At 43.4% G+C, this 25,854-nt stretch overlaps 1 protein-coding gene across 1 annotated transcript in view; it reads left to right on the top strand.

Moving 5' to 3' along the window:
* dpp10 (dipeptidyl peptidase like 10) overlaps positions 1-25,854 on the top strand; it is a 942,753-nt gene that overhangs the window by 787,919 nt on the left and 128,980 nt on the right. Inside the window, exons 8-9 of the mRNA XM_078552405.1 lie at positions 2,815-2,935; positions 24,100-24,254. Of these exons, the coding sequence (XP_078408531.1) occupies positions 2,815-2,935; positions 24,100-24,254 (276 nt within the window). The remainder of the gene's footprint in view (positions 1-2,814; positions 2,936-24,099; positions 24,255-25,854) is intronic.

The following is a 25,854-nucleotide window of genomic DNA, read 5'->3' as shown; positions in this document are numbered from 1 at the left end:
GAGAGGAAAAGTAGCAACAGAGGCAAGGATATCAGTGTCATATGTTGGTAACCATGTCATACATATGTTACTGTTTGACAAAAGTACAAAAACAAATGTTTACTTGTACACCAAGGAGATGCCTATTACCCTGCAGGTAGACTGCAATTTATATCTGCCCAGGAAGCAATACACCTTCTGTCAATCATAGGCTCAAGACAATATATTCTGTTATTGACTCTGCTAGACTTTTTGTAAATGATAGTAATGCTGTAATGGTGTGGGGGCCGAGGTTAGAAATTATAAAGAAACATTTTTATATATATCATGACCACCGGACGTCTCTAAGCATTTTACAGCCAATGAAGCACTTTTGAAATATGGTCACTGTTGTAATGTAGAAAACCCGGCAGCCAATTTGCACACAGCGTCGTAAGATTTGAAGAGTAAAGCAAGATCAGTAGAGGGGCAGGCTAAGGAGAGGAAACTGTTACAATGCTTTCAAGATATTTTTTCTGCGAGGAAGTTCACAAGTAACTGATTTACGCAGTTTTAAACTCAAATATTTGTGCGTGCAAATTTCCTCAGCCATTGCTCCACTTCCCAGATCCATAGGCTGAAACCTTAATTTATAACAGCTCCATGCAAAAAGCAAGCTCAAGCGAGCTTCCTGGTTTAACACATACAATACACTGGCTTAGGTTTATCCCAAAATACATAGGCACACAATGACAACAGCTCATTCACTATTATCCCTATTAATGGCAGTGTATTTGTGGTTGTTTTATGCCAGTTTTTTAACACCTGTTATCAGTGTAGCTGAGATTTGTGGAGTTTGATATTAATTTCTTTTGCATTTATTTTTGCTGTTTTTCTTACTGAGACCTGTGTTATTCTTAACCAAAGTGTCTTCAATTTAATTGCATTAAAATGTTTTGGACCCATGCTTAGAGGGACTAAGCAGTTGGAATGACCTTTCCATTTGTGCATAATAATGGAGAGGAAAAGGAACAGCAAAGGCAAGGGGCTCTGGGAGTGAAGCACCATTGCTTACGACAGCCCACTCACTATTACGTCTGTTAATGGTACCAGCAGTTGTTTTATGCCAATTTTTAACATTCCAGCATCGGCAAGTGAATGGCACAGGAAATTTCTTTTGGTAAGGTTGGTGCAAAAATCGGCAAAGAATTTCAGGGCAATTCCTGTATAATTGTAATCAAGTACACTCAAAGCCAGTGCATGAATAATGGGTCTGATTTCTTGTATGTTTCATAGTTATACATAAAGATGAAAATTTACTGAACTATGTTTTCCATAATTACATTTTATATACTTTTGACAATCTCCATTTTAAATTATGCGTCAGATTTGGTGAGGCCACCAAAATTTTCATTTATATAATTAAATTATTATGTGCTACATGACATTTTGAGCTTTTCATTGCAATGTTTCTCAAATTGTATTTGAAAATTATCAGGGCATCAGTATGTAAATATTGTAAAGAATCCTATTCTTTTAAGCCTGCATTCAATATCTATTGAAAACGTTTCTGCTTTCTTAGAACTTAAATGTGTAAGTTTAACATCTGATTACAATTTAATAAGTTGGCTATGGTTTAGGTTCGTCTAGGCATTAATATAAATGTCTCTATCCACCTCTTTGTCTCTGTATTGATAGAGATATAGATGGTCAGATATAGGCATATGTATTATATATAATAGTTATTAATTACATTACATTTATCATTGAACAACTATTATTAATTTTAATGCAAGTTTATATATTAAATATAAAGAGATATTAATTACATTATTCTTCTCGTTGAACATTGTTAGCTATGTGAAAAATCTAAACGAGCAGATTACATTATGAAATGTACAAAATTTAATTTTATCCCATGTCTAATAAAATAATTCACCCATTAAATTGTAGGCCAGTCCTAAGCACATTATTTATTCATTCTGGGCCTTGCGTGTCATTAATCTTTATTGAAGGAAACACTAAAATTGAATAACTTGGAATATCTGCAATTATTACTTTTACAATTATGCATTTTTCATTTCAGGCAAATTCATTTTTATATACCATTAATTTAAAATGCATTATATATGAACTAAGTACTCCAACCATCATTATACACTGTTGACTCAATTGTTGTAATAATCTGGAACAGGGCTAAATATGTTTAATACGCTAGTATTCAGTAGAGGTAAATTGTTATTCTTGGATCAATGCTGTGCTTTAACATTGAAAAGTAAGCCTTCCAGATAATAATCGTTCTGGGGAATTTGGATGCATGGTTGGATAAGGCATAAAATAATTAATCTATTAGATGATTCAGTTGTAACAGTTATCACTTTACTTGTTACAATCAATATTCTTCAAATGTAATAGAACAATTATGAAGTATAAGTAATGATGAAATATAACTAATAATACAATGAGTGGTATAGCAAGTTATTATTCACGATCTCCAAAGAAAGAGGATCTCAAGCTCCCTGTAATCACATGTAAACTATTTTCTCATTTTTTACCAAAGTAATAATTGCATTAATATAACAGCCTTGTGCAGTAAAATAATCAAATAAATATATTATAAATGGTGATAGTCAAGACTCCAGGGAATCCAAGATCAGACAATGCATCATCATTACTTTGGGGTTAATTGGACCTCATAAGCACTTTATAAAGTGAAGCAGACCTTAACTTTTTTCAGAAAATGGGCACTCCTAATACACTTCAAACTTAGCAAGTAGAGGTAGATCAAGAGCTACACTGCAAACTTTGAGATTTCGATTCATCCAATAAGTATATGTTCCCTTGTTTCATTCCTAGGTCTATATTTTTGAAAATAACATCTATTACCAAACTGAAGTAAAGAGTAGTGCTCTGCGCCTTACCTCTTCGGGAAAAGAGGGGATAATCTACAATGGCATTGCTGACTGGTTATACGAAGGTAAGAGACACCAAGTTTATTGCAGCACAAATGTCTGAAGTAAAACTCAAAGCAAATAAAGTCATGGTAATACATTTCCCATTCCATGTAGTGGAAGCTGTACTTTTACTTCATGCATGGGTAGCAGCTGACATTCTGAAAGTTGCATCATCAAATTAATCACAAAAGGCATTGCTTATACATGAAATAATATTGGCCTTAATACAATATTTCCATAAGTGACAAATAAAAGAAGTGAGAATAAAATGTTTTCTTCTTGTCAAAGAATATTTTGACGATAGGCCACAATAAACTCTACACGATTCATTAAACTTGCAGGGCTTTGCGAACCCAGCAGAGGAATGAGACTGACTAGATTGCTCTACAGAGAGTTGGCATGGACTTGATGGGTCAAATGGCCTTCCTCTGTGCCGTAATGATTATGAGTCTATGGGCCGGAATTTCGAAGGGCTACAGGGTCGGGTCCCAGTGCGGCCGGGAATTAAAAATCACTGTCCTGGAAGTCGTTTTGGGATCCTGATGCCTTCAGGACAGTTTTGTATTTTCAAAGGGCCAGCTGGGGTGGGGAGGGAGCAGGAAACAGGTTCGCAGCCAACTAACGGTCCCTTGAGCTCACTAATGAGCATTGTACCAAACCTCATCGTTCATGGGCACTTTTGACCTCCTGGTCCTCTGAGAAACTGTCTGCTCTAATCGGCAAGGCAGCCGCAGCCCCAAAATAGCTGCCATTTGCCTTTGCCGTTGGAGCTAAGCAGGCAGTTCGCACCTGCTGGAGATGCTCAGTGCCTCTAATTGGAAGCCAAACTCACCTCCTGGCCAATTAAGCCATTTAAATGTAAAAATAGTTTCACAATATTCAAATTTATTCAGGTGTTATGTTCCTGACCCTGCATTGAAAATACAGTCCTATGACTCCATAAATAAACTAATAATTTTTCGCAGTGAATTTTTTTTTTACAGTTTTGATGACCTTGTCCATTTAAGATATGTGGCTTTAAATAGTAAATAGTTGTGGAAACTCCAAGTAACCAACATAACCAACATTAATTCTAAAATACAAGCAAAATACCTCGGATGCTGGAAATCTGAAATAAAAACAGAAAATACTTGGAAAAACTCAGCAGATCTGGCAGCATCTGTGGAGAGAGAATAAGAGTTAACACTTTGAGGCCAATATGCCTCTTCTTCCTGGAGGGTGGTGGAAGGAAGCCAACTTGTCGTGCAACAGGGGCATTTCTCTGTTGTATCATTCTCCTCCCCCTTTCTCAACTGCTGCTCCTGCTCTTTCCCCAATGAGTTGCCTCCTACCAGGTTTGCACCATTCTCAAGGTCCACACTTCTCTGGATAACCATGCTGTGGAGAACACAGCAGACCAGCATAATGACTGAAACCCTTGCAGGAGGGTATTGAGGGTGCACCCTGACGATCCAAGCTCCAGAATCACAGATTCATATGTCCAATGGCCCGCTCAGTGATTGCCCGACTGAGCAGGTGGCTTTGGTTGCATCGCCTCTGCACCTCTGTCTGGTGCTCCCATAGAAGGGTTAGTAACTGTGGTAATCTGAGGTGTAATACACCTTTAAGAGAATGTGAGCAGATTGACCATGTGACTGTAAGACCCAATGGCTGTGTAGTGTGGGCTACCATGTTAAAGTTACTCTAGAGCAGGGTCTGGTGGAGAAGCACACACCATGTTAGTGCTCTGTTGTTTGTGTAAATAAATAGCATGTGCTTCATTTCATATTGGTCTCTGCGTTTATAGTATATTGTAATCGACTCACCTGCTGACAGATAAGCAGGCAACCAGTTCGCGAGCAAAGCGACCCCATAGTAGAACATAACAGTAACCATCTCTTCAAGGGATATCCCTTGTCCCCTAGAATCTATCTATGCACAATGGAGTTGGAGTGATGACCTACATCAAGCTGGACTGGCAGAAGATAAAGGAGTCATGGCAGCTACCAGAAGAGCTAGCACACACGGCAGAAGCTCTTGTTGTTGTCGTACACCTGCTGAAATAGAGTGAGCTTGATGAATCTGAGTGGGCAGTAGCTGGGTGCCTTGATGGCCATGTAGGTACAATCGATGATGCCCTGCCTCTGGGGGAATTCAGCAATAGCAGCACAACTCAATGCACCCTGTTCCTGTGAAGCTTTGTCATTCATGAAATTAATGTACTATCCAGCTCTAGGTTAAAGCACATCAGTGACCTGCGAGATATAGTGGTGTGCAGCAGTTTATGAGATTCCACCAAGATATATAGCTCATCCTTGGGAGGAACCAGAAGTGAAGAAGTTAAGGCCACGATAACTTTGACGGCCACTGGCAGGGCATGGCAAACAGGGGGCAGCAAGGCGCAAGGTCTTCATCTGCCTGAAGATTCATATATGTGGGTCTTGGTATCTCCAGGTAGATCTGTCTTTGTTGAGAGTATTGCTTTCCTGCCCCTCTTTTCTCTCACATGTCCTCCTATTGCTCTGGGGTTCCTTCCTGTAAAAGGTGCTGCCCTTTATCACCACTGGTCCCGAGATTTGACAGGCATGCCCCAGTACTAGCTGTAGATGGCCATCCAATTGTCCTTGGCAGGCTTGTCCCCTTCTCTTCTGCACCTCCACGATGCCAGGAAAGGGTGATGACCCTGCTCAGTGCCTGAGCGCTGAGTTCCTATTCTCCCTGCCACTTGCACAATGTGAAGGGCACCTCCTTATCAAATTCCAAGGCTCTTTTGCCCCACTGATCCTCTTCTGGGGCTGGGGTGATGCCCATGGGAAGCCATGACTGACCAACTCTGTATCTACCTACCTTTAGAAGATCTGCAACAAACACCTCCTGAAACCCATGCATCCCCTTTAAAATTCCGTTAACCCTTTCCTCAAGGCAGGATAGAGAACTTGATGTGTTGCACATCCAGGTGGGCAATAGGCAGAACAATCCCAGTTCCTGCTTGATGTGAATCACCAGAGACCAAACCATTTTCATGTTTGGGCCTCATTTAAATGAATGCAGCAAGAAGCCAGTGCTAACCAAACACTGATGATAAACTTGCTGACTGGTAGTGGTTGGGAGAGTGGGAAATTCAATGGCCCAACATTTAACTAAGCTGGAAAAAGACCATTAAAAGTGAGGCCAGACCAATCAAAGAGAGGGGGAGGTGTGGCAGAAGGTCACAAGTATTTTTGTAGAGGCACAGTAATCATGCTCTAAGATCACCGCCAACAATTCTTAACAGACAGGAGCAGAAGGCACTGTTTCTATTTCAAAATTCCTAAGGTTAGTCAGAAATTCAAGCGAATTCATAGAATGTGGAAATTCTTAGAACTTGGAATGGAATGGGTCTTCTTTGTCACAGAGTCAGCTGACCCAATCCTGCCTTCATCCAATACCACCTTTCATCAGATTCCAGCAGAGCTCATTGGGATGATTTTACACTCCCTAGACTAGGGCACTAAGGCTAATTATAGTATAAATATTGCAATGCTATGTGAAATCAGTTTAATAAGCACATTTTTGAGTGCAAAGTTGGGGATTTTTACAATCATTATAGCTCAGTTCTGCACCATAGAGGACCTGCAGCAAATGAGCCACCAGGAGTTTTTTTCCTCATTACTGGAGTGTTTTCTATCTATTGTTTTCTTCTTCACAATCTACTTCCTCATAGCTTCTAATTCTGCATTGGATTTTTTTTTTTATTTTGTCAAAAATTTTGCTGCACACCATAACCCACACTGAAGGCCCAATCTATTGTAAAGGATAGAAAGTGAGTGATTGTTTTCATAAAGTGCCAAATTAAAGATATTTTCCCCCTTCATAAATAGCGGGATGTATTAGATTGTAGCAGCAATATCACATTCTCAGGAAATAGATTGGAGAATCAGTTACAGTGTAGTGAACCAATCTCCAATCTACAAGGCACTCAGTGGAAAAAGCATTGTGGAATTATTCCTTGTATGTTCTCTGCAGTGGGTAAGTTACTTCTTGTTGCATGGTAAATTAGCAACCAAATTTCACTTTGTTCCCGTCATATACTAATAACATCTCCGTTTCTCCATTGCTCCCACTCCAAAGAAATGCTATTTTGTCATTCTCAGAATAAATCCATGAAGAATTGCATATCTGTTGCCTTTTTGGCCTTCAGACTAAGATGTAAGATGAGTTTTAAATGTGTTTAATTGAAGGTTCAAGGAGTAGCCATGAAGGGAATGGGATCTTTGGCTTTTTAAGTAAAGGTATGGAGTACAAAAGCCAAGTATTTATGCTAAACCAATATAAAACACTAGTTCGGCCCCACTTCCAGTATGTTGCCCAAATCAACACACCACAATTTAGGAAGGTGTGAAAGCTTTGAATAAGGTGCAGAAGTGTTTACTAGAGAAGAATTAATGGTGTTGTTTAAAATCATGAAGGGCTTATTTAATGTAAATAAAGGGAAAATATTTTCATTGGGCAAAGGGTTGATAACCAGAAGGGATAGACTTAAGGTGATTGGGAAAGAATCGGACACAACATGCAAAAAAACATGTGTAGGCAATGAGCACTTAGAATTTGGATTGCACTGCCCGATAGGGTGGGTGATACAGATTCAGTAGCAGTCTTTGAAAGATAATTGGATAAATACTTGATGGAGAACAAATTGAAGAGATATGGGGGAGTATGGCTAACTGGATTTTTCTCTCAAAGAACCAACTCAGAAGCAATAAGCCAAATGGCCTCTCGTCCTGTGCTGCACTGTTCTATGATACTGCACAAAATAGGTGTTAGCCTGAAAAAGCACAGCTTCTTTTGATTTAACAAATTAATCACATAAATTAATACAGGATGTTCCATAAAAAAGAATGAATCATATGTTACATTCAATGTCCATCTCTTCTTTCATCAAATTCAATCTGTTTTTGTCTTAATGGTACCCAACTATTTGTATTGCAAGTTGCAAAATGATTACATTTCTTCAAAGAGCAGATTACAGTTGAAGGTCAGTATGAATGCAGGAACCAGTAATTTAGAATGCGTTAGCAAACTGCAAAAAAGTGAGTAAATGAGCACACAGTACCACAAAGCTATAGTTAAGTCATGCTTAGCTGAACAAAAGAAAACTAATAGGTTGGAAAAATGAACTTTGGAATTCAGTTTCCACAATTGGTTCTCCTGATCACCTGCTGTATTCAGAAAAAGGGCATGAAGCCCCCAATTTCTTTCAGATTTACAGGGATCCTCCACCAAAGTTATAGCATACAATCCAAAAAGTGCACGTAGAAATTCAACCCCCATGTGTTTTTTATAGTACATATTTTGCATAAGGGTTCTGTAGATTCATAAAATAAGTTAAACTTTATATTGCCAGGAGATCTAAGTACTTGTATTCCTTGGCCACTGTGCTGCTGAAACAAATGCTAAGCCCCAAATAGGACAGCTCTCCTGAGGATCATCTTTTGCAAAAGGACTTCCAATGACACACCACGAAAGGAAGAATTGTTGCCTGCAATGCTCTGTGATGTTTATGTGTGCAATTCTTTAATGGAATACGTTTTATTTATCTTTAAATAGAAAATAAACACTTGAGAATGGTTGAGTTAGCTCAAGCTCAGGCTTATGTGCTCAGCAGCTTAATGGACAAACCATGTCAGCTCCCTCCTATATAATTGAGCAGGCTACTGAGATATGAAAAGCTTGCCTAAAGAGCTTAACCTGCAGCTGCTGAAAATATAAAATACAGCATACCGGCAGACCTGAAAGGGCTGCATCACACCATTAAAGGATGCAAAGACAGAAAATAGTTAGAACTTTGGCCGCAGGAGTTCATCAAATGAGGATAGTCATTTTTATTTTTATTAGGCGTTCTGCTGCAAACTCTTGTCAAAGGCTTTCCAAAAACAGATATAAACTGTAGGAGCAAGTTGAGCCTTGATGAACTAAGGAATCTTCTGGAACCATGCCAAAAGCTATTTAAAGCTATACTGCATCCTTTATCTGTGACTGCAGAGATGAAGCTTATGTTGAATTTTATTCACTCCAGTTAAGGTAGGCATAGAGGAATACCTCTCATTAAGTTCAAGAGGCAAAGGAGGAAGAACAAAGAAGGAATGCCGGCCAGTGTTCCATGTAAGCGCTTTAAGATCCAGAGGGGTCTTGACAGGGTGGATGTGGAGAGGATGTTTCCTCTTGTGGGAGAATCTAGAAGTAGGAGTCACTTTAAAAATAAGGGGTCGCTCATTTAACACAGAGATGAGGAGAAATTTTTTTCTCGCAGAGGGTCATGAGTCTTTGGAATTCTCTTCCTCAAAAGGCGGTGGAAGCAGTGTGAATATTTTTAAGGCAAAGCGAGATAGATTCTTGATTTACAAGGGGGTGAAAGGTTATTGGGAGTAGGCGGGAAATGTGGGGTTGAGGTCACAATCACATTAGCCATGATCTTATTGAATGGTGGAGCAAGCTCGAGGGGCCGAGTGGCCTACTGCTCCTAATTCGTAAGTATGTATGTTCGTGCGTAGGTTTTGTCTAAGTTCAAGATTCCATATCGAGACCCATCCAACTGCTCAGCTTATGATATCTGAATTGGTGTGCTGATTTCAGCAGTATCTGACACATTGGTTGAGTTAGTGAGTTAATACGATATTTGAAGGTGCATTCACTGACTTTGACCACTTGTTTGAGGCTATTGAATTCCTTGTGGTTCTGCTTCCAGATTCCCAGGGCAAGACTCATGCCATTGACCTCCGCAGTTATCTTTCCCCTTTGCCCTTCTGCACATGTGTCTGGAGGGCTTCCTGGACCCCTGCAGAAATAGGTCATCTCTCCTCCTTTCCACCCGCTCTACCAATGGTCTCCAGTACGGTATCCACAAACCTTGGAGCCCACAGTCCCCATGTTGTGCCCTTCCTCAATGTTTCCTAGGTCAGAGTCACTTCCTGCATGACTGTTCGCAACTGGTCCAGCCACAGTGCACCTCCTCTTTAAGCAATGCTAGCTTTAAGCAATGCTAGCTTTAAGTGCTGCTATCACTCACAATATTGGCCCCTGTTGTTCTATCTAGCTAATTAATAACCCGGTTAGCACTAGCTGGACACGAAAATCATTGAAATGAACAGGCAAGCACAGAGTTGGCATGCTGCCTGCATTGCAATCAATGGGTGTGGGTAAATTGCCTATCACCAGTCCCATCACTATTTTCAGGGGCTATGTAATTTAGCCCCCATCATCCCATTGGGCCACTTGTATATCAACACCAATGAAAGCTGCAATATTTCCCTCCCAACAATTTGAAAGTTCCTCATACCAAAGAAAATGGACATTCAAGCCAAGGTAACCTTTATCACTTACAGTATACAGTGCAGACACATTTGATATGTTTTTCCTTCGTACTTACATTTGAAGAAAGTATATGGTCTGAATTTCTTACTTCTAAGTCATGTGCTAGTGTTCCACCACCACCCCACCCAGTGGCGCAGAGATAGAAGGAGGCAGATGGTTTCTGGCTGTTAACATTTCCTTCTAGGGATGGAAGAGGCCCAGCACCAACTTGACCTGGATCAGCCAATGTTGCTCCAGGTATCATAGCAAGTGACATAATAGATGCCTGGGTCTGTTTAGGAACAACATTGTAGTTATTTAATATTCTGGTTATTAAATAGGTGACAAGAATGTTTAGTAACAGTGTTGTCCTGAGAGAGATATCTTAGCATCCTTCAAAGTTCCTGTTATTCATATGTTGTTAGACATCACATTGCACACAGCTACCTATCTGGATGAGCAGAGACCATTGTATAGTAATGAAGTTTTGAAGTCTTGGGCTTGTGTAACGGTTGTCTCAAGCTGATTTCCAACAGGGTGAATGGAGACAAGGCTGATCACTGTAGATGGGAACCCAAATCCCCACATCTGTGCTGCTCCAGTCATAGCATTTATCATAGTAGCTGGGCTTGTGCTACAGAGTTTGCATCTCAGGTGATGGAAAAATATTGCGCAAATGCTCTGAAAGAGAAAGACCTGTGATTGCTTTACATTGGAGAGCATAAATTAGGATCTCACCTGAAATTCCACTCTTTTTCTCACTGACTGACCTGTGTGTATTTTGAAAGGACTTCCTTTATTGGAAAACCATATTTGGTTTAAAAGTCAACGCAAAAGAAAATCAACTGACGATTAATTATTGGCCATTAGCTCCACTGCCAAATTCGAATTTCATCCCCACATGTCTGATCAATCATAGAAGATTCACAGAAGAATAAACATTTTCTTTAGATCAAAAGAGCCATTTGATAATTAAATAAACTGACCAATCTGGTCTGAAGTTCAAAAAATAAACAATAAAACTTTGTTACGCCATTATTAAAATTAATTTCTTAGGCAATAGTGTTTGCACAAATATATGGGTGTACAAGTGATGAACATAAGAACATAAGAAATAGGAACAACAGTAGACCATTCGGCCCCTCGAGCCTGCTCCGCCATTCGATAAGATCATGGCTGATCTTCTTGTGTTTCGCTTTCCACATTCCCATCTAACCCAGATGACCTTTGATTCCCTTGCCTAACAAGGATCTATCTACCTCTGCCTTAAAAATATTCAATGACCCAGCCTCCACCACCTTCTGAGGCAGAGAGTTCCAAAGTCACACAACCCTCTGAGAGAAAAAATTTCTCCTCATCTCTGTCCTAAAAGGGCGACCCCTAATTTTAAAACAGTGCCCCCTAATTCTGGACTCACCCACAAGAGGAAACATCCTTTTGACGTCTACCTTGTCAAGGCCATTCAGGATCTTGTATACTTCAATCTAATCACCCCTCAATCTTCTAAACTCCAGTGGAAAGAAGCCCAGTCTGTCCAACCTTTCCTCATAAGGCAACCCACTCATTCCAAGTATCAATCTAGTAAACTTTCTTTGAACTGCCTCCAATACATCTGCATCCTTCCTTAAATAAGGAGACCAAAACTGCACGCAGTATTTGAGGTGCAGTCTCACCAATGCCCTGTATAACTGAAGCATAACATCCTTACTTTTATGTTCAATCCCTCTCATAATAAAGGATAGCACTCCATTAGTCGTCTTAAGTGAAATGATGAAGTGAAGTTACACAGTTTATTAGTTTTAAATAGTTAATTGTACACTAACATGTTTTGCATAAAGATAAATGCACAGCAATGATTGTAAGCATACAACACTTAATAAGGAAAGTGTTCTTTCAATGGGTTATCCTCACAAATAAATTCCATGTTCCAGTTTACCATTAAATGTCTTCTGTTTACTTAATTGGTGGATCAAAGTGATATATAACCACTCTATTTAAAGTATATATGAATACAGATTGAACATGATTTCTTCTGAACAGAACAGAATTTCAGCTTCATTTTGATTGCCAAGTGTACAGAAAGTTTGCACATTTTTTCTCGTTTTTTTATACAATAATCCACGATTGCAGAGCCAAAACCTTTCTTGTAATCCAGATGATGCTTCTCCATTATTCATGATCTTCAAACCTTCTATTTTGTGGCATGGCAGTTTTTTATGGGCCATGAAGTACAAAACTCATAATCAGTCTCAGAAATCATTCATTCCATTCTCTCTGCATTTGAAATTGCTGAAATCCAATAAACCAGGCTGCAGATAGGGGTATTTAGAGAATATACTCTTACTTAATTAAATAGCTCTCAATGTCAGTACAGGTTAGCCATGTGCTTCAGCAAAGATTGAATTTTTCAGAAGCAAAATGATTTTGAATTTTATGGATCACAGGTAGAGTGTTGGGATTTTAACCAATAAATCCCCATTTTTGTTTTGAGTATGTAACATATTCTGAACCACATTTACAGCAGTGATACACAAATCTTTACCATATGTGCGTTGATATCTTTTTACCATCACAGTTCATTATATCTGTTAGATCACTAAATCTTATTTATGCTTCAGCTAATTTTACTCCATGATATGAATATTACTTTCACAATAGAATTATCCCACATAGTTTCACCATACCACCCGTAATATTAGTTATACATGGTTTATAGTACGTTTTCCTATATTCTGCTGGAGAATAAAATAGTGTTCATATAGTATTGATCATTCAGGACACAATAATTCCACCTGCTATATCAATGTCCTCTTTATTAGCCTTTCACAGATAGCATACCACAGGATAACATCTAAAACTATATTAATATGGCAGTGACCAGCCTCAGACTGGTATCTGTGGCAGAGTGGTGACAAGTTGCCAGCAGTGGATCATTGTGGGGCGCACTGAGATGAATGACACAAAACCTCAGTGTGTGGTTGCTCGGGTGAACATGCAGAATTTTAGTACCCCATCAGCTCATGTTGAATGCTCGGAAAGCATTAATGCAAGCGACCAACCTTTCCTAATATTAAAAATGTAAAAAAGTAAGTTTATAAAGTACAAAAGCAAAATACTGCAGATGTTGGAAATCTGAAATAAAAACAGAAAATACTGTAAATACTCAGCAGGTCAGGCAGCATCTGTGGAGAGGGATGTTATGTTCTTGTATTTGTCACAATTGTACCAGTCATATGACAAGGATTAGTAAATCAGTAATGTGGGTTCTTTATTTAAAAATAAGACTAGATACATTAGTGTTAACTGGGAGGCTGAGCAGGCACATGTACCTTGGAGTGCTGTCAATGTATGCTGAGTCATGGGACTAGTACATCACATCATGTCTCTGTGGTAGTGATGGACAGCAGTGTAAGATATGGACCTTTAAGAGCACATGAACATAATGGATGGAATTTTCCAAGCCCGCTGGTGGCAGGTGTAATAGGTGGTGTGCGCGGAAAATATGGCGCGAGCTGCTTCATGACGGTGTGAATGCAGGTCGCGATCTCCAGCTCAGCCCGCCAACGCCGGGCCACGTTTCCCTCCATCAGTCGGTGGGGAGCTCATTGTAACACGTTAACATACGATTAAAAGGCCATCCCACCAGGCTCTTGTAGCCCCTCTATGTCGTCCGTCCACATCAGCGGGAAAGCACACCGATGTGTTTCTCAACAGCGCACAGGCGACATGCACTTGGGGAAACTGAGGTGAGTGAGCAGCAGCGTTCTACACAGCTAGCCCATTGTTTACAGGCCTCAGGGGGGCGGGGGCAACTGATGCCTGGCCCCGGAGGCGACTGCTGAGAAAGGCGGGATGGTATCCGGTGGCTAGTGCTGGCCAGCCTCGGAGGCAACTCCTGAAAGGGGGGGGTGATCAAGTGCTGCCCTGGCACTGCACCCGCGCACAGACAATCGAGGTGGGGGGGGGGGCAGGGTAAACAAGGGGAGTGGCCACGCAGTAGGGACCTGTATAAACTGACCGAGCCTCTGCAACGGAGACAGATCAGGCTCAGCCACAGTGATATGATTGGGTTCGGGCTCCTAGCCTGCCCATCCATGCAAGCAATGCAGAGGCACCAAAGAGCCACCAAGTGCTCCATACCTTACCCTCCCCCAACCCCACCTCCGACACCGGCCCCCCCCACGCCCCAACGCTGGCCCCCCCCCCATGCCCCGATGCCGGCCCCCCACCCACGACCCGACGTCGGGCCCCCCCATGCCCCACGCCCCTGACGCCGCCCCCCCCCCACGACCCGACGTCGGCCCCCCCCCACCACGACCCGACATCAGGCCCCCGACGCCGGCCCCCACCAACGACCCGACGTCGCCCCCCCCCCCCCATGCCCCAACGCCGGCCCCCCCCCCCACGACCCGACATCAGGCCCCCGACGCCGGCCCCCCCCCCCCCCCCCCCCCCACGCCCCCGACGCCGGCCACCCTCCACACCCCCGATGCCGGCCCCCTCCCACGGCCCCTGACGCCCCCCCCCCACCACGCCTCTGGCACAGACTTTGAGTCTGCAGAGCACTTGGACTGCACATGTTGTACACTCCAACACTGGCCATGTAGCAGTCACTGCTGGAGACACTCACAGTCCTTTGAAATCTCAACATCCTGGTTTGAACCAGTGTCCCCCATGTCACAGGTTGACTGGGCAGCCATGCAGCGCACTCATCTCTGGCCATCCGAGGGGTGACCAGTACTCTCTGCAAAGCATTAAGGGGCAGTCACACAGGGCCAGGAAAGGTGCTAAGTACAGCCATGATAACCACGTCTCTCTCTCTCTCTTTTATGCTGCAGGAGGACCACATCAGGATCATGGATCCTGGTGACCTAGCTGTATGCCTGATGGCCTACAAAGACCATAGAAGACGGATGAGAGAGTGACTGAGGCTCCTGGCCGTGCAAAAGCAGGAGCAGCAACCTTAGGAAGAAGGGGCAGCAGCGGTTCCCGCACACGCTGCCCAGGAGCGACAGTGAGCCGTGGCTGGTCGGCGCCTAGTGACACTCAGGACCTATAGACGCCGCCTGCCATTCCTGCAGTTGACTGAGAACCAGTGGCACCGACGACTGTGCATGTCTAGGGACCTGGTGGCTCACATCTGTCACTTGCTGCAGGACTTGGTGCCAAGGGGACATGGAGGGTATCCACTGCCAGTGGCTGTGAAAGTGACTACGGCGCTCAATTTCTGTGCCAGTGGCTCCTTTCAGGGCTCCACAGGTGCCCTCTGTGGGATTTCACAATCCGTCACCCACAAATGCATCCATGACGTCACAGATACCATCTTCTCCATGGCACATAACTTTGTGCATTTCGCCCGGGACCGGGACAGCCAGGATGCAAGGGCCATTGGATTCACCCTGATCTCGGGATTCCCACAGGTGCAGGGTGCGATTGACTGCACTCATGTGGAACTCAGGTCTCCATCGCTACACTCAGTGGACTTCATCAACCGCAAGGGCTTCCACTCACTGAACATGCAGCTGGTATGTGACCACCAGAAATGCATCCTGCAGGTTGCGCACGGTTTCCAGGGAGTGTGCACGATGCCTACATCCTGAGTCGCTCGCAGATCCCTGCAGTCTTCCAGGGTCCATAGAGGCTGCAGGGTTGGCTCCTCAGGGACAAGGGCTACCTGTAGAGGCCATGACTGATGATACCCTTGTGGAGGCCTCAGACTGCCGTAGAGCAACAGTAAAATGAGGCTCATGCAGCAGCTCGCAACTTGGTGGAGCAGACCATCGGGATGCTGAAGATGCGGTTCCGGTGCCGGCACCAGTCTGGTGAAGCCCTGCAATGCAGTCCGCAGAGGGTGTCACGCATTGTCATCATCTGCTGCGCCCTTTACAACCTGGCGCTGCTGCAATGGGGTGAGGTGCTGGCTGAAGAGATGGAGGAGTTGCATATCTCCTCCGATGAGGAGGACGCTGACGGGGATGAGGGTGAGGGGGTTCTTGGTGGTGACTACGATGGGGATGAGGCTCCCGCACTGGCTAGACAAGGCAGGTGCACTCGGGAGGCCCTCATAGCTGCCAGATTTGTGGAGGATGATGACGACATGCAGTGAGGTGTCCTCGTAGATCCTCACATCACAGTTGTGAACATTTGACTCCAGTCTGACTTATAGCAGCGCCAATACCCTCTGTGAGAATGCTCCTGTCTTTGAGATGCACAGGAGGATGATTACAACATGCAGGTAGGACACTCCTTACATCTTCACATAGCCCCTGAGAATGACTGACTCCTGTCCGGCCGAGGGCAGCTCACTTGCGACCTGTGATCAGGGCCATCTCAGAGACGCAGCCATGAAACTTTAGAAGCATCTGATGCTGTGTGGTGCCTTCAGCACCTCAGCTCTTAAGGAGCTGGTGCACAGCATCACTGGTCACAGATGCTGGTGTGATGGGGGCCAGCCCCACCTTAAAGGTGCTGAGAGCACACAGAGAGAATAAGAGAACTCTGTGGCGCTTGCCCACTACATTCTGGCAGCAATGACCAGCTCTGCCGAGGTGTAGGCATCAGTAATGTTTCCAGAGAGTGTGAGGCTGGACCATCACTGTGGTCTGAAGGCTGCACAGAGCACAGGGAAGAGGCCCTGGACTGAGACACCTGCCTTTTATCTTGTGTGGAATGATTTCACATCTGAGTGACAAGAACACTGCTCATCAGAACAAGGAGCCATAGGCAGGGTGACATTCTTAGGAGTTTATTGACAATAGTGAACAGTATGTGCAAGTGATCAACACCTGTGGCCAGGCTGTGCAACTACTTTTACCTAAATTTCCTAACCCTGCCGCTACACTTGGTGCTCCCTGGGCATCCACAGTGGAGGTGGAGGCAGTCTGCTGACTGTGACACCCTGTCTGTGATGACTTTGACGAGCGTCCTCTGGAGGGCTGAGACTTGGAGGGCCCCGGCCTGCTTTCGAGGTCCTGCTGTGTGGCTGTGGCACCCTCCTCAGCCTGTGAAGCTGGATCTGCAGAGGTCACAGGAAAATAGGATTTCGATGGGCCGGTCACTCCCAGAGTCACCTGGGTAGATGGCCCCGGAGTGTGCACCTGCTGATCCTCCTCCCTATGGGTGCTTGAGGCCCCCTGGCTGACTCTGGGCGGCAGGGGTAGCTGGAGTGAGGTCGAGCTGCCCAGCACCCCTCTCACGTATAGACTGTTGGAGGCCTACTATGGTGTCAGTGATGGAGTTGAGCCTGTGCAGCAGTGCAGGAGTGACGTCCTGGACCAAGGTCTGCATGGCAGTCACCATCCTGCAGTGTTGAGCTCAGTGTGTTGCAATGCCGGCACTATCACCTCAGCCTCAAGACGGATGGAGTCCATCGTGCCTTCAAATATGAGGAGTGCAGCGGACATCCCTTCCTGTTGTTCCCTAGCTTGTCTTTGCAGCTCCAGCAACTGTGACATGACCGAGTCCAGAGGCTCGTCATCTGACTTGACTCAGCAGCGTTCTGGCCTCAAGCAGTCTTCCGAGTGTCGGGGACCTGGGAAGCATATGCAGCTGCCTGCTGTGGATCAGAAAGTGCAAAGTGCTGTGGATCAGAAAGTGCAAAGTGCTGTGGATCAGAAAGTGCGAAGTGCTCACCCAGAAGGAGGCTAATCTAAAGCTAGGTCCCACTGAGGTGTGTGTCTCTGCACTGGTGGAGGGTGTGGGCTAGCACTGTGACAGGATGTCAGGGAGGGTGCCTTCAGATTCCTCTTCAGAGGTTTCTTTGGAGCTTGATTGGAGGCTCTGGCTCTTGGACTCTGTCGGCTGTTTGGCAGATGTGCCTGTGAAAGCAAGGGGAGATAATTAGTGCATGGCAGTGGCCTGTGAAAGAGGGCACATCACTCACGGCATGGTTGCCTGATGGATGTTGCACTGCTGGATCCTCACTTAGTACAGCAGCACTGACCTCACCGTCAGCACAGGATTGGTCCCGGTCATCACCAGCCAGCTGGATGGCTCTGTTTTCAAATTCTGTCAGAGCTTTGAATTCCGGCATCCATCCATCCTTCGGGCCTCCACGGCATCCAGCAGTCACTCGAGGGACCCATCTTTGAAGCGGGGGGGCTACAGTCTTTTTGCCTTTGCTGGCCATGTCTCCTGGGCAGCGGTGGTGAGCTGATGGTGATGAGTGCTTTGCTGGTGGCTGCCTTTTAAAGATGGCAGCCAGCGTGATGCAACAGCAGAGTGGTGGCAAGCAGGCGAATGAGAGCCTGCCCACCATGGAAACGGCGTGTTTCACAGGAGTGAATATAAAATGTGACGGGCTCGGGAAGATACGGCATGAAAACCTGCCATTTTCATTGGCAGGTAGGACTCCATTTTACCCGCCCACTACCGCACTTAGTGCAATTCTGGGAAAATTCTGCCCAATATCACAAAATCCCCTTTTTTCTGAACTAGAATCAAACTATTTATATGACAGCAAAAGAAGATAACATTATGCCTGAAAATACCCTGATACAAAGCAATAAATTTACCGGTCTCTGAAATGTATCAGGGGTTTCCTTATCCATCCAGACTTAGTCACAATGATCTTTGCTGGAGTCTGCTGCATAGTTTCAGAATGCATTGTTACAGGGTTGCAGTGTTTGTGCTGCATCTTAGACTATGTTCTGTTTGCAATAGGAATACTCGGTATTTCTGATTGTGGTGTTTTTCTGATTTGGCATCTGTTTTGTTGCATTGTCATCCCATTTGGTGTTGATCATATTTGATATGATCTTGGTTCTGGGCATATGCTGGTGATTTATGCTGGATTCCAGGTGTCATCAGCCTGGTGTTGTACTCAAACTTTTGTCCAGTGTTTCAGGTTGGGTAATTTGTTACTTGCGTGCCAGTTGTGGGCACCATTCGTCTTACCCTGTTTTTCGATTAATGCACCTTGTCCTTCTGGCAGTGTCGACAAGTAATGACTGTATACTTTTCAGCCAAATGTTCAAAACCACTCTGCCACCATGTTATATTCTTCTATTTGTCGCAAACTTACCCATCACATGACAAGGATTGGCAAAACAATAACGTGGGTTATTTATTTAAAGATAGGACTAGATACATAGTTTTAACTGGGAGGCTGAGAAGACACATCTGCCTTTGAGTACTGCTAATGTATCCTGAGTACAGAGCTATGGGACTGCTACATCACATCCTGCCTCGATGACAGTGTTTGACAGTAGTTTAAGATACTTCCCTAAAGGTGCATATACGTCATATCACAAGAGAAACAGAGCTAACGTTTCCCATTGATAATCTTTCATCAGAACAGTTCTGAAAGTCTATTTCTCTCTCCACAGATGCTGACTGACCTGCTGAGTATTTCCAGCATTTTAAGTTTATGAAGTGCCATGTTTAGAATTAAACTTGGTTACAAAGACTAGGAGTTGTAATGGGCTCGGTGCAAATTCTAACCGGTGTTCCATGGCCACCTGGAAAGGGTCTTACAAACCATCAGTTATATTATGCTCAGGAGTCAGGTCAAGGGTTGATTCTTGCGTTATGTTGCTGTTTCTGCGTCAATGCATTGATATGAAAACACCGCGTAACTGCATCCATAAGAATTAAAATAAAGTATGTTTTTTTATAAATAAATTATTTTTAAAATCATTTCTGAATATTCGGTGATCCTGTGAGTAGAATATTAGAGGAAGCTTTACAATGTTAGGGACAGACCATCCACTAGCTGAAAAGTTGCTCAGCACTCCAATTGAATATTTGCTTTGGGTCCATGTTGCTTCCATTAGAGGCATGAACTCAATCAGAAGTTCAGAAATCACTTACGCTCATTTTGTCTGTTTTGATCTACAGGAGTTAAAACTAGATTTGCCTAGGATTTCATAGTAAACTTTTGATTTGTTTTAGAATTACAGATTTTCACTGTTTAGTTTTAGTTATTTAAGTCATTTTCAAACCATTTAGTTGGTTACATTGTTTTCTTTGTCAATCTTGCTTCAGTATTTGTATTCAGCCATTTTTAGTTTCTTCCTTTTTCACCTCCCATTATTGCAGGGAGTTTAAGTTTCTATTTCAGCAACCTTAGTTTGGAGGAGAAATATTCCTTTAGGGAACTCAGAATGGGGAAGGCTTCTAAAGGAATGTCCAGGGACAAGCCTTCCTGCATCTGAGATAGATAGCCATGATTTCAAGGAGGTAAATCTGTAGAATCCATTAGAGCTTGGCCATGTTAAAGAGACCTACATCCATAACCTATGCTTCTCCAGGAGGAGTCAAAGAACATGCAACTTCATAGATAAATCTTGAGGACTTCTCCATACAGTGCATCATATCTTACGGAGCACTTCTGATGATGTTAAATAAATCAATGAATAGACAATGTTCAAAAAGCAATATTGTTTTCTGTGTTGTGCCTGGATGGAGTCAATGTTGGAACCCACATGTGAGGGCTAGTCGAAGCAGGCCAGAATTTCCCTTCTGCTCCACTGCTACCATTACCACTACCATCATCCTCACTTACATTCTTTGCTTCAATTATTGCTCCCTCCACAAAGGCAAATCTGGTTCCCCTGGAATATATGTACCATTTCTAGTACTGCCTACATGTGGATTGAGTGCACTGTGTGCTGTGAGGTGGTAGGTTCTGCTTCTTTAGGGGCAGCACACTGCTGGTTCCTTGCCAACACCGATAGAAACGGAAGATAACCAAATTTTATTGCAGAATGAGTAACACATTCCTTGTAAAAAAAAATTGTGATTTCCCAATGCATGATGGGAGTTAGTGAATAGAAAGATCACCTTGAGTATGTGAAAGGTCAAATAAGCATCAATAATGGATGTTGGCTTGCAAGAGCCTGACACCCTCTTGCCAAATGTTCTTACATTCCAGATCCAATATTTGCAAGGTTATTTCTTCAAACTTAGTTAATGGCATCAAATTGGATGAGCTGTCTTCAGCTGCTCATATTTCTCACCCATTATGAGCTGCTTTTTCCCACTATCAAGGACAACTTGGTGAAGCGCTGCCAAGTTGAAGAGGTCTGACATAGTACGAATGTGGCTATTCTTTTACCAAAAACATATCGAAGACCATGGACAGAATCTTTTTGCAGTGGTTATTGCCCCGATGGCAGGACCGGAAGTGAGTGGGACTTCCGTTTGGAGGTGGGATGGCTAACCATGCACAATCACATGGCGGCCAGCCAGTTAGCTATGTACAGTCAATGATCACAGCCAATTGTCTGGTGGCGGTGGGCAGGAAGGTGCCAACCTCTCCCCACCTGCCACACTTGGATCACTGGTGCTGTAAGCCATCACTCTGCAGCCTCCCTCTACAGCCTTTGACCTTCCCTGCATCACCCTCAACCCTCCCTTCATCACCCTAGCCCTGCCTTCTAGGACACTCAAGCCACCCACTATCACCCTTGATCATCTGCCTGCCAACCTAGAGTTGCCACTGTCACCATCAAGCTGCCCCTGGCACCTTAACCTACCCTCAATTCTACCAGCCTCACCATTAACCTGCCCTTAATCACCCTTTGATCTTCCTTCTATCATGCTTGAGCTGCCTTTAGCACAGATTGACCTCCCCTCTGCCATCCAATTTACTCCCTGTGTCCGCCACGACCCTCCTTGGGGCCATCACGAACCAACCTCCCTTCCACGGACAGCCATGCCCTGCTCTCTCTGGAAAGCTGCCACCCCGGTTCTATGCAACAGCTCAGTCTCCTCTCCGCTGATCCAACAAAGGACCCCATACAAGAAAATCAGCCCCTACAAACTTCACATCTACCAGGAAGACTATCTAATCTGCTGCAGGCCACTTTTAACCATCGTGAATCTGAAGGCACATGTTTCTCATTTGCTGTTGACTTAATCACAAAGGTATAATTTAACCTGGCAATGATGGGCCATAACTTCTGTGCAGTGGAAATTACAGTCAAGTTGCCACTCTGCTCCTATTTACTTACACTAAAATGCAGCAGCACCTTTCTTGCCTGACCTTCCAAGTCAGGCTGGGTGAGAAAAGTGCAGTGCAGCAGGTTCCCGACACCTTCAGTCGAGTGCCAGAGAGTTGGGGGGGGGGGCGAAGGAAGCTACACCCGCTTTTTACAGCACTAGTTCATGGGGGGGGTTGAGGGGTTGTTAGTACTATGGTTAGCCAGGAGTTAGAAGTGGTTTTAATTCTTCTAACCTTTCCTAGGTAACTATTCCTGTAAGACAGGAACCATCCAAAGACTATGATTTAAATTTGAGTATTGGATGGTTTCCAGTGCTGGGCAATTGCCCAGCAGAAGCTTGAACTTCTCGGGCAATTGCCATCTAATATTGGGGGGGGGGGGGGGGGGGGGGGGGGTGCCATGCCCCAGTGCATCTTTGGGGTACCCCCTGGGTACAACACCCCGGAGATCAGAACTTATGGGCTGATGTGTTTTGATGAGTTTGCATGTCATGTTAATGCATTAAAAATAGGTTCTTGCCACTTGGCATTGGGAACCACGATCCACCTTTAACCCACCACCTCACTTCCCAACTTTCATGCCACCATTGGGAAACTGACATTTCACCTCAAACACATTTAAGTGCCCCCGCCCGCCTCGTTTCCTGCTCCTGAGTGCTTCACTAGATTCTGCCTATGATTACGCAGCTTATAGGTTGTTGTTGGTGAAGACATTAAGAAACCCAAATTTTGCAAGGTTTTAAAGAAAGCACAAGATGAGTCACACATTAATATAAGGTGCTAGTAAGGCTGGGTATACCAAATGAGCAGTGCATGCGTATGAAGATGCGTCTGTTTGAGGATGATTTTACCAGATGCAGCTAAACGCTGAATTAATTTACTTCAGCTAATTTAGCTAACTTCTTGAGGGTGGCAAATGTCCTTTTTTGATTTGAGTGGCCATCTTCCTCAGCAAGCATTTAGCATTTCAGGCAATGTATCACCACTGGGCCACTATTGTGATCACCCTGTCAACAAAACCAATCTGTGACAACAAGTTTGCACAAAAATATTCACAGAATCATAGAAGTATTACAGCACAGAAGGAGGCCATTCAGCCCATCAAGTCTGTGTCGGCTCTCGGTAGTCTCAGAATAATGGGCTGATCATTCAGGACTGCGATGAGGAGAAATTTCTTCACTCAAAGGATTGTGAATCTTTGGAATTCTCTGTTCCAGTGGGCTGTGGATGTTCCATTGTTGAATGTATTTAAGGCTGAGATAGACAGTTTTTTGGTGTCTCAAGGAATCGAGGAATCAAGCAGGTGGGAAAGTAGAGTTAAGGCTGATGATAAGCCATGATTATACTGAGTGGCTGAACAGGTGTAAGGGGCCAAATGGTCGACTCTGCATTGTGACTTTAATCCTACATTATATGGTCAAACCTTAATGCCCTAGGTACTTAGGAATGGATGATAAATATTGAATGAATTAAACAATGAAATTGAGAATTCATCAGGGATAAGTTGATTAGGTACACCAGTGTCATGACACTTTATGTTCATTCAGGAATGTGTTTTTAAAAAAATAAGAAGTTTGTACTTGAAAACAGTCGGGGAACTGGGTTCAGTTGTACCTTACATCAAAATTATTCACTTCCAAAAAGACTGCTTAATAATGCACAAGAGGCAAAACTGCATCAGAAATCAATCTGACTGGTGGTGTGTACCGTTCACTTACAAATTACAGTAAGGTTATTATCTTACATTCTGTTTCATTATTTTTCTCAGAAGCAATGTATAAAATATATTTGAGTATTAAATATTTCATTCTGCACTTAAACCTTCCAACATTCATAGCCATCTGTTAGCTGCAAATTGCTCCGGAGCCTCTTACATTCGATGGGTTAATTGCTTTTATTGATTCTCTTACTTTGATAATAATGCTTTGGTTGCAGAGGAGTTGATGCATTCCCATGTTACTCATTGGTGGTCCCCAAATGGAGAGCGACTGGCATTCCTGATGATAAATGATACTTTGGTACCAAATATGGTGATTCCACGCTTTACTGGTAATCTGTACCCAAAAGGAAAGCAATACCCATATCCTAAGGTAAGAAACAGAAACTCAAATCTTAAAACAAATACTTACTGAGCAATAAATAATTATGTAATCAGAGTTGTTGTTGCTGTATGAAGCGTAATCGATTTAGTCCAGTGGGATCTAATTATACTGAAATATTTGCCTTGAATAAGAAGAAAAGTAAATGTTGGTCTTTGTGCATTTTGAGAAATGGTTAAAAGTGGATGCTTTTTTTCATATTTTGAATTATTCCATGTTTTGAATTATTCCATGAATACTGCAGTTGTACCAAAGGAGCATAAGTAAACTGAGTGTGCATCGAAAATGTACCTTGCCCTTTGAATCTGTTTACACATATTTAAGCTATCTGCATAAAGCAGAGGCAGCAAATTTCAATGGGTTTGACAAGCAGGTGGAGTGAAGTAGGTCAGAGTCTTCAAATATTCTCTCACCAAAAGAAAGTAAATATTCCCATCAGGTCCGTGCGAAATATACCATATAGGGCGCTAATTGTAACTTACATGATGTTATAGGGAACCTGTCTTTTACATTATTGGAGTCAGTGCTGTACTCCATATGATACAGGCCCATGTATGAAATGTGACAACCTGCTTATTTTGATACAGAAAGAAAACTGGGCTGTGGCAGATGATCAATTTTCACTTCCCTGTATATTTAAAGCACCCTACAGAGATTGCTGAAAACTGTCTTAGCCCATCAAACCATGTTATAGAAGAAAATAACAATGAATCATCCAGTCAGAAATTAAACACTTTTATTTACTAAAGCAAAATAATGCAGATGCTGGAAATCTAGAATAAAATCTGAAAAAGCTGGAAACACTCAGTGGGATAGGTAGTATCTGTGGAGTGAAAGAGAGTCAACATTTCAGGTAAGTGACCCCTCGTCAGAACTAGAAATAGCGAGGTAACAGGTTTTAAACAAGTACAGAGGCAGGGGAGAAGGAACAAAAGAAAAGGTATGTGATGGAATGGAGGGCAGGGGAGATTAAGTTACAAAGGGAAGATAGTGCAAGGCAAAAGGTGATGGTTAGGGGACGAGTAAAGAAACAAAAGATAGGCGTAGAGGAGCTGCAAATGGGAAGAAGCTGCTTTTCAAGAGAAAAAGAATGCGGGCAAAGATTATGATCTGAAATTGTTGAACTCAGCATTGAGTCTAGATGGCTGTAAAGAGTCTAACTGACAGATGAGGTGCTGTTCTTCAAGCTTACATTAAGCTTTATTAAAACAGTGTAGGGTGCCGAGGACGGGGTGAGGGGTGGTGTGGGTGTGCGGTGGTTCAGAATGGGAATAGTGTGGATAATTAAAAAGATTGATAACTAGAAGCTCAAGGCCACATTTGCAGACCGAACAAAGGTATTTCACGAAGTAGACACATAATCTGAGTTTTGGTGTCCCCAATGTAGAGGAGATCCCATCTTTAGTAGTGAATACAGTATATTAAATTGAATATAGTGCAAGTAAATCAATGGCTCATCTAGAAAGAGGGTTCGATAGTAAAATGGCTGGTGTTGCATCTCTTACATTTGCATGGGAAGGTGCTGAGGGAAGGGGAATGGGTATTAGGTGATCAAAGGAAGGAAGTTGCCATAGTCCCAGTGGATCATAGG

Source organism: Cetorhinus maximus, chromosome 11 (assembly GCF_964194155.1).
Source record: "Cetorhinus maximus chromosome 11, sCetMax3.hap1.1, whole genome shotgun sequence".
Taxonomy (NCBI): domain Eukaryota; kingdom Metazoa; phylum Chordata; class Chondrichthyes; order Lamniformes; family Cetorhinidae; genus Cetorhinus; species Cetorhinus maximus.
Note: the sequence above shows the minus strand (reverse complement) of the source record. Positions and strands in the feature narration are given on the sequence as shown.